Genomic DNA, 15,363 nt, shown 5'->3' on the forward strand with positions numbered 1-15,363 from the left:
TAGTAGAAATCCTCAGGTTTGAGTGCTATTTCATGATGAACAGTGTGTTCCTTCAGACCTTTTGGGCTACAAAGAAATGGCCGAGAATAGCTAATCACAGAAGAGTCTGCTTTTTACCCATGATGCCGAGCTTTTCTGGGAGGGGGTATGGGCACTATTGTTGCAGGAAGTGAATGGAACAGAGTTGAGAGCGATGGAGGAAAACTGCAGCAACCTGACGGAGAGGCTATTACGGCTCACCCTGGAAATCATCTACCTGCTGACCGGGGAGGTGAGGAGGATTCTGGGAGCGCAGTTTTATTTCAGCTGAAAAGTGTCTGGTGGATATATTTTTGGTTTTATATTTTATATTTTAGAAGCATTTTTTTATCTGACAAAAAATGTACAGCTTTTTTTGACTCACAACCAGGAGAATTTTTTATTTATTTTTTACCCTACAACAACTTACGAGACGTTTTACAGAATTTGCGTTACTGACAGCTGGAGAATTGCAAACTTTTATTGTTTTTTTTTTTTTTTTTTTGATAAGCTACTAAATCATCACGGGTATACTTTTTTCCCTGAATTTTATTTTCCTGAAATCTGGGTATTTAAAAAAAAAATTTGCTGACAAAACCGGTGAGGATTCTGGGATCACAATTTTATTCCAGCAGCAAGTCACGGGAAATGTCCAATGGACGGTATTGTTCCTTTACCTTTTTTAACTGCCAAAAAATGACGCATTTCTAATTCCGCTTGCCGAACGTACATGATCACGTACCTAGTACGAGATCCGGCACTTTCGGGTAGGGGGCCCCGCCTGCGACCCGGTTCTGCTTTGATTTTACACAGCAGATGCCGATCAGAGAGTGCCGGCCAATAGATTACCGCCGGCACCCGCCGATCGTCCACAACACACGTAGGACAGGGCTCTGCCGATCTAAACATGGCAGAGCCCTGTCCTGTCAGCGGGGAATTCATGGATTTTACTTTCCCTGCAAAGCAGAGAATAAAATCCATGACTTCCCCTAGTAAAAGCAGCAGCCGGTGTACACATAAACACTGGCTAGGCACACAGTTAACTCTTTGATCACCCTAGATGTTTAATCCCTTCCCAGCCAGTGTCATTAGTACAGTGACTGCATATTTTTAGCATTGATCACTGTATTGGTGTCACTGGTTCCCACAAGGTATCAGTTAGTGTCAGAATGTCCGCCACAATATCGCAGTCCCGCTATAAGGCGCTGATAGCCGACATTACTGGTAAAAAAGAAATAAATATATCCCATCGTTTGTAGACGCTATAACCACTTTCAGACCGCCGCACGCCAGTATACGTCCTAACTTTGAAGAGGAATATCGTTGTTATGGCAGCAGTTAGCTGCCATAACCCCGGTATCCTCTTCTTCGGCCAGCGGTCCAGTTTTTCGATAATAGTGGTCTCTGTGGTGGATTCTCCGCAAGATCACTTTTATCGGCGGCAGGAAAGGACCCCCCCCTCCGCTGCTTACCGGAGCTGTCAGTAGCGGCGGGGGCGATCGGATCCTTCTTGGTTTTAGGTATGAAGCTGAGTGAAGGGAAGATGGCCCCCTCCCGTCTCCATACCATTGCAGGGCGGAATCGACATCAAAACATCACTTCCGCCCATACCTCTTAAAGGGACATTTTTTTTTTTTTAAATGCCAACATTTTTTTTTTTTTCATTGCATTTTAATGTAAATATGAGATCTGAGGTCTTTTTGACCCCAGAACTCATATTTAAGAGGTCCTGTCATGCTTTTTTTCTAATACAAGGGATGTTTACATTCCTTGTAATAGGAATAAAAGTGACACCATTTTTTTTTTTTTTTTTTAAAGAATGGTGTAAAAATAAAAGGTAAAATAAATAATAAAAATAAAAATGTAAACGCTCACCGTCCCGCCGAGCTCGTGTGCAGAAGCGAACGTATACGTGAGTAGCGCCCACATATGAAAACGATAGTCAAACCACACATGTGAGGTATCGCCGCGATCGGTAGAGTGAGAGCAATAATTCTAGCCCCAGACCTCCTCTGTAACTCAAAACATGTAACCTGTAGATTTTTTTAAATGTCGCCTATGGAAATTTTTAAGGGTAAAAGTTTGTCGCCATTCCACGAGAGGGCACAAATTTTGAAGCGTGACATGTTGGGTGTCAATTTACTCAGTGTGACATTATCTTTCACAATATTAAAAAAAAAAATTGGGCTAAGTTTACTGTTGTCTTATTTTTTAAATCAAAAAAGTGTATTTTTTTCCAAAAAAATGCGCTTGTAAGACCACTGCGCAAATACGGTGTGACAGAAAGTATTGCAACAACCGCCATTTTATTCTCTAGGAGGTTAGAACAAAAAAATGTTATAATGTTTGGGGGGTTCTAAGTAATTTTCTAGCAAAAAAAAAACTGTTTTTAACTTGTAAACAACAAATCTCTAAAAGAGGCTCCGTCCTTAAGTGGATACATTTTGCGCAAACCAATCAATATACGCTTATTTTTACCAAAAACATGTAGCAGAATACATATTGGCCTAAATTTATGAAGAAATCTGATATATTAAAAAAAAAATTATTGGTTATGTTTTATAGCAGAAAGTCAAAAATATTGTTTTCTTTTTTTTTTTTTTGCTTTGTTTCAAAATGTTCAGTCTTTTATAGTGCAAAAAATAACAGCGGCGCACGACAACGCACTTGTCATTTAAAGTAACGCAATGTCGTATTGTAAAAAATGGTCTGGTTATGAAGGGGGTAAATCTTCTGGAGGTCAAGTGGGTATTCAACTTTTTTTGTACTGAAAGTTGTATGAAACCTTTTACCCTACACAAGTCAACCTTGCTTTGTGCACTGGTCATTTGGTGGAGGGGGGATTATGGTGTGGGGATTGTTTTTCAGGGGTTGGGCTTGGCTCCTTAGTTTCAGTGAAGGGAACTCTTAAGGTATCAGCATTCCAAGACATTTTGGACAAGCTCATGCTCCCAACTTTGTGGGAACAGTTTGGGGATGGCCCCTTCCTGTTCCAACATGACTGCGAACCAGTGCAAAAAACAAGGTCCATAAAGACATGGATGAGCAAATTTGGAGTGGAGGAACTTGACTGTCCTGCACAAGTCCTGACCTCAACCCGACAGAACATCGTTGGGATGAATTAGAGTGGAGGCTACGAGCCAGGCCTTCTTGACCAACATCAGTGCCTGACCTCACAAATGCGCTTCTGGAAGAATGGTCAAACATTCCCATAGACACACTCCTAAACCTTGTGGACGGCCTTCCCAGAAGAGTTGAAGCTGTTATAGCTGCAAAGGGTGGGCCAACTCAATAATGAACCCTACGGACTAAGACTGGGATGCCATTAAAGTTCATGTGCGTGTAAAGACAGGTGTCCCAATACTTTTGGTAATATAGTGTATATAGTAATTGCTAATCTCTCTCCACAGGATAATATAATTGTGGAGAAGACATCGGGAGATGGACAGAACTCCATTATGGCCCCTCTACATTCTTTTCTGGTTCCAGAAAGAAACAATGAGCAGAAGATCCTCAAAGTCACCCAGAAGATGATGGAGCTGCTGACAGGAGAGGTGAGCGGTGGTGGGAATTCTGGGACATTATCCAGTAACAGACAAGGGATGTGTCTGGATGGTGACTGTATCATTGTGTGTGTCAGGTTCCTATAAGGTGTCAGGATGTCACTGTCTATTTCTCCATGGAGGAGTGGGAGTATTTAGAAGGACACAAGGATCTCTACAAGGACGTCATGATGGAGAATCAGCCACCCCTCACATCACCGGGTAAGAGGAGACTTTATTGTAAAGGAGAGAGCAGTACGGAGGCTCCACCTAGATCCCCCATCATCTGATAAACACATAGAAACAATGTATTCAGTCAGTGTGTGTGTTTCCTACAGATGGATCCAGTAATGGGAACCCACCAGAGAGATGTCCCCGTCCTCTGTATTCCCGGGATTCCACACAGGAAGATCACACCCTCTCACCTACAGTTAGAGAAGACATAAAAGAGGAGGAGGATGATGAGGTTGGTGTGATGGAGGAGTTTTCAGGACACAAAGATCCCTTCAAGGAGGTCATGGTGGAGACGTTTAGTAACACAAACCCACCAGAGAGACGTCCCTGTCTTCTGTATTCCTGGGATTCCACACATGAAGATCACATCATCCCTTACCATCATCAGGTACAAGATCATTAATCATTGATGCCTACATTATGATCTGTATATTAGTTGCATTTTACTATATATATTTTACATTCAGAAGGAAAACTGGAGTCATTTTAATATTACTAATGAAAAAGAGGAAGAAAGTGTGGTGATGAAGTGGGCATATTTAGAAGGACACAAGGATCTTTACAAGGACGTCATGATGGAGAATCAGCCGCCCCTCACATCACCGGGTAAGAGGAGACTTTATTGTAAAGGAGAGAGCAGTACGGAGGCTCCACCTAGATCCCCCATCATCTGATAAACACATAGAAACAATGTATTCAGTCAGTGTGTGTGTGTGTTTCCTACAGATGGATCCAGTAATGGGAACCCACCAGAGAGATGTCCCCGTCCTCTGTATTCCCGGGACTCCACACAGGAAGATCACACCATCTCACCTACAGTTAGAGAAGAGATAAAAGAGGAGGAGGAGGAGGAAGAGGTTGATGCGATGGAGGAGTTTTCAGAAGGACACAGAGACCCCTTCAAGGAGGTCATGGTGGAACCATTTAATGACACAAACCCACCAGAGAGATGTCCTCGTTCTCTATATTCTGGAGATTCCACACAGGAAGATCACACCATCTCACATACGGTTATAGAAGAGATAAAAGAGGAGGATGAGGAGGTTGATGCGATGGAGGAGTATTCAGAAGGGAACAAAGCCCCGTTCAAGGAGGTCACGGTGGAGCCATTTAATGATGCAAACCCACCAGAGAGATGTCCCCGTCCTCTGTATTCCCGGGATTCCACACAAGAAGATCACACCATCTCACATACGGTTATAGAAGAGATAAAAGAAGAGGAGGATGAGGTTGATGCAATGGAGGAGTATTCAGAAGGGAACAAAGACCCCTTCAAGGAGGTCATGGTGGAGACATTTAGTGACACAAACCCACCAGAGAGACGTCCCTGTCTTCTGTATTCCCGGGATTCCACACAGGAAGATCACATCGTCCCTCACCATCATCAGGTACAAGATCATTAATCATTGATGCCTACATTATGATCTGTATATTAGTTGCATTTTACTATATATTTTTTACATTCAGAAGGAAAACTGGAGTCATTTTAATATTACTAATGAAAAAGAAGAGGAAGAAAGTGTGGTGATGAAGTGGGAGTATTTAGAAGGACACAAGGATCTCTACAAGGACGTCATGATGGAGAATCAGCCGCCCCTCACATCACCGGGTAAGAGGAGACTTTATTGTAAAGGAGAGGGCAGTACGGAGGCTCCACCTAGATCCCCCATCATCTGATAAACACATAGAAACAATGTATTCAGTCAGTGTGTGTGTTTCCTACAGATGGATCCAGTAATGGGAACCCACCAGAGAGATGTCCCCGTCCTCTGTATTCCCGGGATTCCACACAGGAAGATCACACCCTCTCACCTACAGTTAGAGAAGAGATAAAAGAGGAGGAGGAGGAGGAAGAGGTTGATGCGATGGAAGAGTTTTCAGAAGGACACAGAGACCCCTTCAAGGAGGTCATGGTGGAACCATTTAATGACACAAACCCACCAGAGAGATGTCCTCGTTCTCTGTATTCTGGAGATTCCACACAGGAAGATCACACCATCTCACATACGGTTATAGAAGAGATAAAAGAGGAGGATGAGGAGGTTGATGCGATGGAGGAGTATTCAGAAGGGAACAAAGACCCCTTCAAGGAGGTCACGGTGGAGCCATTTAATGATGCAAACCCACCAGAGAGATGTCCCTGTCCTCTGTATTCCCGGGATTCCACACAGGAAGATCTCACCATCCCCCACCATCATCGGGAAGATGGGGATGAACAACATGAACTCAAAAACAATTCTAAGGTATGAGAGGACATTCTTCTATGTAATCTCTTGTTCCCTTTTCACCAATGTATTCTATCATCTTTGGGGTTTAGGATGAAGAACTGAAAGACATCAAAGTTGAGGTTAAAGAGGAAGAAGAAGAGAGGTTGGTGAGTGGAGATCAGCAGTCTATGGAGGAGGGGAAGATGATTATGAAAAGTGAACAGGAGGAATCTTCTCTACATGTGGATACAAGTAAGTAATACTAAATGCAGAAACAGTTCATTTGTATAGATTGGGGATTGAGGATATGTAGACTTTCCCATCATCAGGGAAGATAATCTCTACAAGGACGTCATGATGGAGAATCAGCCGCCCCTCACATCACCGGGTAAGAGGAGACTTTATTGTAAAGGAGAGAGCAGTACGGAGGCTCCACCTAGATCCCCCATCATCTGATAAACACATAGAAACAATGTATTCAGTCAGTGTGTGTGTTTCCTACAGATGGATCCAGTAATGGGAACCCACCAGAGAGATGTCCCCGTCCTCTGTATTCCAGGGATTCCACACAGGAAGATCACACCATCTCACCTACAGTTAGAGAAGAGATAAAAGAGGAGGAGGAGGAGGAAGAGGTTGATGCGATGGAGGAGTTTTCAGAAGGACACAGAGACCCCTTCAAGGAGGTCATGGTGGAACCATTTAATGACACAAACCCACCAGAGAGATGTCCCCATTCTCTGTATTCCGGGGATTCCACACAGGAAGATCACACCATCGCAAATGAGGTTAAAGAAGAAATAAAAGAGGAGGAGGAAGAGGTTGATGCAATGGAGGAGTTTTCAGAAGGACACAAAGACCCCTTTAAGGAGGTCATGGTGGAGCAATTTAGTGGCCCCCATCCTCAGTATTCCTGGGAATCAATACAGGAAGATCACAACTATGCACAACCTGATCAGGTAGATAGGGCTAAGTATTCAGAACTCAATAATGGTTTTAAGCCAGTTGTCTCCAAACTATGGCCTGGGGGGCAGATGTGGCCCATTGCTTGTCTTTATCTAGCCCTTGGGTTACTTTTCCTTCCACTGATACAAGACACTATTCCTCCCACTGATGTCAGTAGCAGGAATTATGCCCCATTGTTGGTGTCAGTGGGAGGAATAGTGTCCCATTGTTAATGTCAATTTGAGATCTAGTTGTTTGATGTCAGTAGCAGGAACTATTTCTCAAACTGACATTAACAATGGGTCACTTGTTCCTTCCAATGACACCTATGATGGGGCATTATTCCTCCCACTGACACCAATGATGGAGCACTATTCCTCCCACTGACACCAATGATGGAGCACTATTCCTCCCACTGACACCAATGATGGAGCACTATTCCTCCCACTGACACCAATGATGGGGCACTATTCTTCCGACTGATATCAATGATGGGGCATTATTCCTCCCACTGACACCAATGATGGAGCAATATTCCTCCCACTGACCCCAGTGATGGGGCACTATTCCTCCCACTGACACCAACGATGGGGCACTATTCTTCCGACTGATATCAATGATGGGGCATTATTCCTCCCACTGACACCAATGATGGAGCAATATTCCTCCCACTGACCCCAGTGATGGGGCACTATTCCTCCCACTGACACCAACGATGGGGCACTATTCTTCCGACTGATATCAATAATGGGGCACTATTCCTCCCACTGACACCAATGATGGAGCAATATTCCTCCCACTGACCCCAGTGATGGGGCACTATTCCTCCCACTGACACCAACGATGGGGCACTATTCTTCCGACTGATATCAATGATGGGGCACTATTCCTCACACCGACACCAATCATGGGGCATTATTCCACTGACACCAATTAGGGAGCATTATTTCTCCCACTGACACCAGTGATGGAGCACTATTCCTTCCACTGACACCAGTGAGGGAGCACTATTCCTCCCACTGACACCAATGATGGAGCACTATTCTTTCCACTGACACCAAACTGCGGCCTGGGGGCAGATGTGGCCTTTTCATTGCCTTTATCCAGCCCTTGGGGTACTTTTAATGCCACTGATACAAGACACTATTCTTCCCACTGACATCAACAATGGGGTATAATTCCTGCAACTGACATCAATGATGGGGCACTATCTCTTCCACTAACGCCAATGATGGAGCACTGTTCCAACCATTGACACCAAAGATGGGGCCCTATTCCTCCACCAACTACATGTTTACATGTAGTCAGGGGAGGAATTGTTTACTTCCACTAATGCCAGGCCAATTTCTATTTCCAATGGCCACAGTCCGGCCCCCCTAAAGCCTAAAGGACAGTAAACTGGCAGTTTGTTAAGAGTGTTTGGAGACCCCTTTTCTAAGCTATTATAAATTGCGTACTATTCTTCTTTTTTTTTTTTTTTTATCTATCATCTTTGGGGTTTAGGGTGAAGAACTGAAAGACATCAAAGCTGAGATTAAAGAGGAAGAAGAAGAGACGTTGGTGAGTGGAGATCAGCAGTCTATGGAGGAGGAGGAGAAGATGATGGAAATTAAACAGGAGGAATCTTCTCTACATATGGACACAAGTAAGTAAGAAGCGCTAAATGCAGAAACAGTCAACCTTTTAATTTCACTTTTAGGAGTATATCGTATGTATTTACATTATTAAAATGCATACATTATACATGCATACATAGTGTTCACTTCTATCATTTATTGAATATAAACTTATATTCAAAACACTCGCAAGATTGTATAATATCACTGTGAAGCCCAGATAACGAAAAAGCATGTGTGATGATGTCACTGCCCTTACGCGTTACGTCCTTCCCTTACGCGTTACGTCCAATCAAGCATTTATTGTCCCTCATTGATTAAGAGGTCTATACACAGTGCTTTGTATTCAGTCAGTGTGTGTGTTTCCTACAGATGGTACCAGTAACAGAAACCCATCAGAGAGATGTCCCCATTCTCTGTATTCCTGGGATTCCACACAGGAGGATCACACCATCCCTCACCATCATCAGGTACATGGGGCTGAGGATGGTGAACTCAATCTTGACTATAAACCGTATTAGATGATATTCTTCTATGTAGCCTCAGAATAATAGTGCTCACCATCACTTTTTTTTTTTTTTTTAAGGCGGAAGAAGTTTTGGGTATAAAACTTGAGGTCGAAGAGGTAGAAGAGATGGATGTGATCTGTGAACAGTTGCCAATAGAAGAACAAGTGATGGTGACAATTACCAAAGAGGAATCTTCACTAGATGTCAGTTCAGGTCTGTATTAGATACAACCACACTTTTTTTTTTTTTTACATTCATTCTTTCACATCCCATTATCATTATCCCATTCCCAAAACAGGAAGCAAGATGGAATCCCTGCAAATTCAGGGAATACCTTGGGGACCCCCAGGTTACCAGAACTAGTATCCCCATTGGAAGATTTCCCCTCTATTACTATTCTGGGGACAACCAAAAATGTGGGATTTCCTTTTACGTTAACTTTACATGATAATGGTAAACTGGATGGATAGAGAGGGTGAATCTGCCCAAGGTGGACGCAGGTAGCAATAATAACAGACGGGTGTTCTAATCCCTCTCCACTCTATCCAAAACTAAGAAAAAGTTTTGCCTTTAGTTGTACTTTAATTTAACGCGTTCCCGAAAAATGAGGTGGAGGAAGGTCCATTTGTGTTCCTGGCTATACTATAGTCTTTAAATGTATGTAAACCTCCAGCCAGTGCGCTGTAGTTGCTTTGGTTGCATTGTGCACCTTATCTGACGTCTATCCTTGTGTTAGAGAAATGGGAAAATTCGGCCAGGAAGTCTAATACACAGGGCACCTCATCCCAAAATGTATAAAGAAATACGGGACTAGGGAGGAGGGGATTATTGCGGTGCCTAATAATAATAGGATATATCAATGTAAAGGCCTAAATTAACCACTTTCAGACCGGACCATTTTGCTGGTCAAAGACCAGACCACTTTTTGCGATTCGGCACTGCGTCGCTTTAACTGACAATTGCGTGGTCGTGCGACGTGGCTCCCAAACAAAATTGACGTCCTTTTTTCCCCACAAATAGAGCTTTCTTTTGGTGGTATTTGATCACCCCTGCGGTTTTTACTTTTTGCTCTATAAACAAAAATAGAGCGACAATTTTGAAAAAAATGCATTATTTTTTACTTTTTGTTATAATAAATAGCCCCCAAAAATATATAAAAAAACATTTTTTTCCCTCAGTTTAGGCCGATACGTATTCTTCTACATATTTTTGGTAAAAAAAAAATTGCAATAAGCGATTATTGATTGGTTTGCGCAAAAATTATAGCGTTTACAAAATAGGGATCGTTTTATGGCATTTTTATTAATAATTTTTTATTATTTTTTTTTTTTTACTAGTAATGGCGGCGATCAGCGATTTTTATTGTGACTGCGACATTGTGGCGGACACATCGGACATTTTTGACACATTTTTGGGACCATTGTCATTTATACAGTAATCACTGTGTAAATGACACTGGCAGTGAAGGGGTTAACCAGTGGGTGGCAGTGTAGGGGTTAAGTGTTCCTAGGGGTGTGTTACTAACTGTGGGGGGGTTGGGCTTCCATTTAGTGAACACTGATCTCTGCTCCAATCACATAGAGCAGAGATCAGCGTCACTAGTTGCTAGGCAGAATGGAGAAATGCTGTTTACACGGCATTTCCTCCATTCAGCCGTCCCGTGAGACGATCGCGGGTATGCCTGCGGCGATCGAGTCCGCGGGACCCGCGACTGGACTCACGGGGGTCCCGGGCAGCTCGCTCGCGATGGCAGGGCAGCATTGAAGATTGGACATACCTGTACGCCAATATGCCTGCCCGTGCCATTCTGCCGACGTACATCGGCGCTCGCTGGTAGGGAACCGGTTAAGGAAAGTCCAGGAATTACAGACAATTAGGTACAATATATCATTTAAAAGAAATAACCATTGGTTCTTTATTTAATGAAATAGTCATAAAAATAAGTATCATCAGAATTAATTCACAGCAATACACAATACATTGGATAAAATCATCCTCTACTCAATATGGTATAATCGAAATGTAATCACTGGTCAAAATAGTCCCAACATGTTTCACCATTACGATGGCTTCTTCAGGGGAACCATTTTTTTGACCCAAGAGGAGACGAACAATAACTATCCTTGTGTTGTTTTTGTTGTTTTTATCACGGTACCTAATTCTGTGCCAGAGATCTAGCCAGGGAACAATTGACTAATAGACCAACATACATGATTACTGAATGCAAAACATTGAACATCAGAATTAATTCACAGCAATACACAATACATTGGATAAAATCATCCTCTACTCAATATGGTATATTCGAAATGTAATCGCTGGTCAAAAGAGTCCCAACATGTTTCACCATTACGATGGCTTCTTCAGGGGCACCATTTTTTTTTACCCAAAAGGAGACGAACAGTAACTATCCTTGTGTTGTTTTTGTTGTTTTTATCACGGTACCTAATCCTGTGCCAGAGATCTAGCCAGGGAACAGTTGACTAATAGACCAACATACATGATTACTGAATGCAAAACATTGAACATCAGAATTAATTCACAGCAATACACAATACATTGGATAAAATCATCGTCTACTCAATATGGTATAGTCGAAATGTAATCGCTGGTCAAAATAGTCCCAACATGTTTCACCATTACGATGGCTTCTTCAGGGGCACCATTTTTTGACCCAAGAGGAGACGAACAATAACTATCCTTGTGTTGTTTTTGTTGTTTTTATCACGGTACCTAATTCTGTGCCAGAGATCTAGCCAGAGAACAGTTGACTAATAGACCAACATACATGATTACTGAATGCAAAACATTGAACGTCAGAATTAATTCACAGCAATACACAATACATTGGATAAAATCATCCTCTACTCAATATGGTATAGTCGAAATTTAATCGCTGGTCAAAAGAGTCCCAACATGTTTCACCATTACGATGGCTTCTTCAGGGGAACCATTTTTTTGACCCAAGAGGAGACGAACAATAACTATCCTTGTGTTGTTTTTGTTGTTTTTATCACGGTACCTAATTCTGTGCCAGAGATCTAGCCAGGGAACAGTTGACTAATAGACCAACATACATGATTACTGAATGCAAAACATGAACAATGCTACTATTAATTAATACAATTAATTTCAACAGGAGGAGCCAATGTCCGGAAGACCCCAAAGGAACATCCTACTTTATTTGTCGAATGTAAGAAAGAGAATAATGGCATGGCACAATATCCTCCAGGAATAATCATTTTTACTCCAAATATACATCACAAACCTAAGCCTATAAAAAGAACAAAAGATCGGTTCATTTGTAAGCCGCCCAATTATAAATTGCGTACTATTCTCCCAAAGGGCCAACCAATCTTTCACAGCGCGGAGCAACTTCCAGATCTTTCCAATCATAAGGAATCTTCTGAAGAGTCCAAAGATATCCCTACTGTCCAACCAAGCTTTAATATTTTCGGGCAACCGATAGATCCTTATAATCGTAAGGAATCTTCTGAGGTGTCCAAAGATAAACCACCAACTGCCCAACCAAGCTTTCACATGCAGCCTACAGATCCTTCTAATCATAAGGAGCCTTCAGAGGAGTCCAAAGATAAACCACATACTGTTATCCCCGATGTCCAACCAAGCTTTCACATTGCAGGGCAACCCCTAGATACTTTTAATTATAAGGAATCTTCGGAGGAGTCCAAAAATAAACCACATACTGTTATTCCAGGTGGCCAACCAAGCTTTTACATTACAGAGCAAACAACAGATCCTTCTAATCCCGAAGAATCATCTCCCAGTCATTTACATTCTTTAAGGGATTGCGAAAACTCAAGCTTAAAAAACCATGACCCGGTTGTAAATCAGAAAACTCACGCCAGTAAAAAATGGTTTTCTTGCTCCGAGTGTGAGAAGTCCTTCAAAAAGAAATCAGATCTCGTTAAACACCAGAGAATCCACACCGGCGAGAAGCCATATTCTTGTCCTGAGTGCGGAAAGGGCTTCTCCAGAAAAGAGATCCGTGATGGCCACATAAGGACTCACACCGGCGAGAAGCCGTTTTGCTGCTCAGAATGCGGCAAATGTTTTGCACAGAAAGTGAATCTAGTCAACCACTGTCTTGTTCAGCATGTGGATCTTCACGAAATGAAGGCTTCACAGCCATGTTCCGGGTGCGGCAAGTCATTTGAAAAGAGGTCTGAATTCCACGTTCATCGGAGGGGTCACACCAGTAAGGAGATCTACTATTGCCCCGGCTGCGAAAAATTCGTCAATAGAAAATGTGATCTGGTTGAACACCAAAGAACTCGCACCGGAGAGCCACCTTTTTCATGTTGCAAGAAGTTCTTGCAACATAAAAACAGTTGGAAAATTGTTCGACACAAGAGAACTCACAACGGGGAAAAGCCCTTCTCGTGTTCTGAGTGCGGAAAGACTTTTTCAGAGAGATCGCAAGTAAAAGTACACCAGGTAGTCCACACCGGCGAGAAGCCCTTTACCTGTTCCGAGTGTGGAAAGGGCTACTCCAGTAAAGGAAACCGTGATAAACACATGAAGATTCACACGGGTGAGAAGCCGTTTTCCTGTTCGGAATGCGGCAAACGCTTTACACAGAAAATAACACTAATTAACCATCAAAGAGTTCATACCAGACGAATGATCTACCCAAAAACATTCACATAAGACGCTAGTCCTCAGCCGTAGAATACACACCACCCGAGACCATTGAACAACGTATGGTGGTGGCATTTCATAGACTGGATCCTTCTATCCGGGCAACAATAAGACTATAAAGATGAGGCTGTCCAAAAGGATCATCCACCCCGAATGTAACATTTTAGTTTTACTGTTGTGGTTTGATCTCTTGTTTTCTATTTCACTACTTAAAAATGCAAAATTCCTTTAACATCTTCTATGCATATATGCGACCGCTCTGCGATTGGGCTTTAACCCGCCAGAGGCCCCATATACAGTATCCGGCCCTGTGCAAACATCTTTCCAGCACAGTTATCGGCGAGTACCCAATGCATACTTGCGATCGGGAGCTTTCCGATCATTTGACAGCCAATTACAGCGTTCAGGTGATCGGAATGCCAACCTCTGACTCCCGGCATTTAGAACCTCTTAAAAGGCTGGGAGGTGGCGGGGGAAGGGGTTAAATAAAATGTGGGAGGAAAACCCTAAAAAAATCGTATTAGAAGCTATTATTCTCTAACTAGATCCTAGGTAGGGGTCTGGTATAGATGTTAATTGGGGACACCAGAGAAGAAATAATGTGTGGCACCCCCCCCAAATCCCATACCAGACTCTTGAGGTCTGGTATGGATTTTGAGAGGGAACCCTACACATGAATGAAGAAAAAAAGCATAGGGTCCCCCCAAAAATCTACACAAGATCCCTTATCCAATTATGCTGCCTGATAGGCCAGGAAAGGGCAAACAAGTGTGTGGTTCCCCTCCTAAACCATAACAGGCCACATGACTTCAAAACATGGACACCCTGGCAAAGCACCTTTGTTGATGAAGACAAGGGCCTATTCCCCACAACCCTGGCCCGGTGGTTCTGGAGGTCTGCAGACAGGGTGCTTATTGGAATCTGGAAGCCTTATTTAAGGGGGCACCCAGACACCTACCCCATGTGAATGAGTATGGAGTACCCCTACTTATTCACAAAAATAGTAAACAGTAAATAAAAACACACAGCCTTAAAAAAGTCCCATGATGTACATCTGCTATCAACCATACCATCCAGCAATGCAGATTCATGACAGTCACAAGGAACGTTGCTTGCACATCCATTAAAAAAAAAATGCTGACTTGATCTGATGTTGACGACAGATGACAGCTAAATTTAAACAAAAGGGCGGGGTCTCAATTGCATGACAGCTAAGTATAAACAAAGAGGTGGGGTCTCCAGCGTATGGCAGCTAAGTATAAACAAAGGGGCGGGGTCTCCAGTGCATGACAACTTATTATAAACAAAAGGTCTCCAGCATATGACAGCTATGTTTAAACAAAGGGATGGGGTCTCCAGTGCCTGACAACTAATTATAAACAAAGAGGTGGGGTCTCCAGTGTATGACAGCTAAGTATAAACAAAGGGGCCGGGTCTCCAGTGCATGACAGCTAAGTATAAACAAATGGGTGGGGTCTCCAGTGTATGACAACTAATTATAAACAAAGGGGTGTGGTCTCCAGAGCATGACAGCTAAGTATAAACAAAGGGGTGGGATCTCCAGTGTATGAGAACTAAGTATAAACAAAGGGGTGGGATCTCCAGTGTATGAGAACTAAGTATAAACAAA

At 42.7% G+C, this 15,363-nt stretch overlaps 1 protein-coding gene across 1 annotated transcript in view; it reads left to right on the forward strand.

Annotated features, from left to right (window-relative positions):
- LOC143955221 (uncharacterized) overlaps positions 1–15,363 on the forward strand; it is a 145,377-nt gene that overhangs the window by 24,065 nt on the left and 105,949 nt on the right. The window contains exons 11-24 of the mRNA XM_077465304.1: positions 101–271; positions 3,429–3,572; positions 3,659–3,782; positions 3,899–4,182; positions 4,262–4,400; positions 4,521–5,182; positions 5,262–5,403; positions 5,520–6,037; positions 6,112–6,253; positions 6,506–6,960; positions 8,450–8,591; positions 8,935–9,032; positions 9,149–9,284; positions 12,211–13,739. Of these exons, the coding sequence (XP_077321430.1) occupies positions 101–271; positions 3,429–3,572; positions 3,659–3,782; positions 3,899–4,182; positions 4,262–4,400; positions 4,521–5,182; positions 5,262–5,403; positions 5,520–6,037; positions 6,112–6,253; positions 6,506–6,960; positions 8,450–8,591; positions 8,935–9,032; positions 9,149–9,284; positions 12,211–13,739 (4,686 nt within the window). The remainder of the gene's footprint in view (positions 1–100; positions 272–3,428; positions 3,573–3,658; positions 3,783–3,898; positions 4,183–4,261; positions 4,401–4,520; positions 5,183–5,261; positions 5,404–5,519; positions 6,038–6,111; positions 6,254–6,505; positions 6,961–8,449; positions 8,592–8,934; positions 9,033–9,148; positions 9,285–12,210; positions 13,740–15,363) is intronic.

This window comes from Lithobates pipiens, unplaced genomic scaffold (genome assembly GCF_037356315.1).
Source record: "Lithobates pipiens isolate NorthernLeopardFrog02 unplaced genomic scaffold, aLitPip1_a1.2 Scaffold_35, whole genome shotgun sequence".
NCBI classification, from domain to species: domain Eukaryota; kingdom Metazoa; phylum Chordata; class Amphibia; order Anura; family Ranidae; genus Lithobates; species Lithobates pipiens.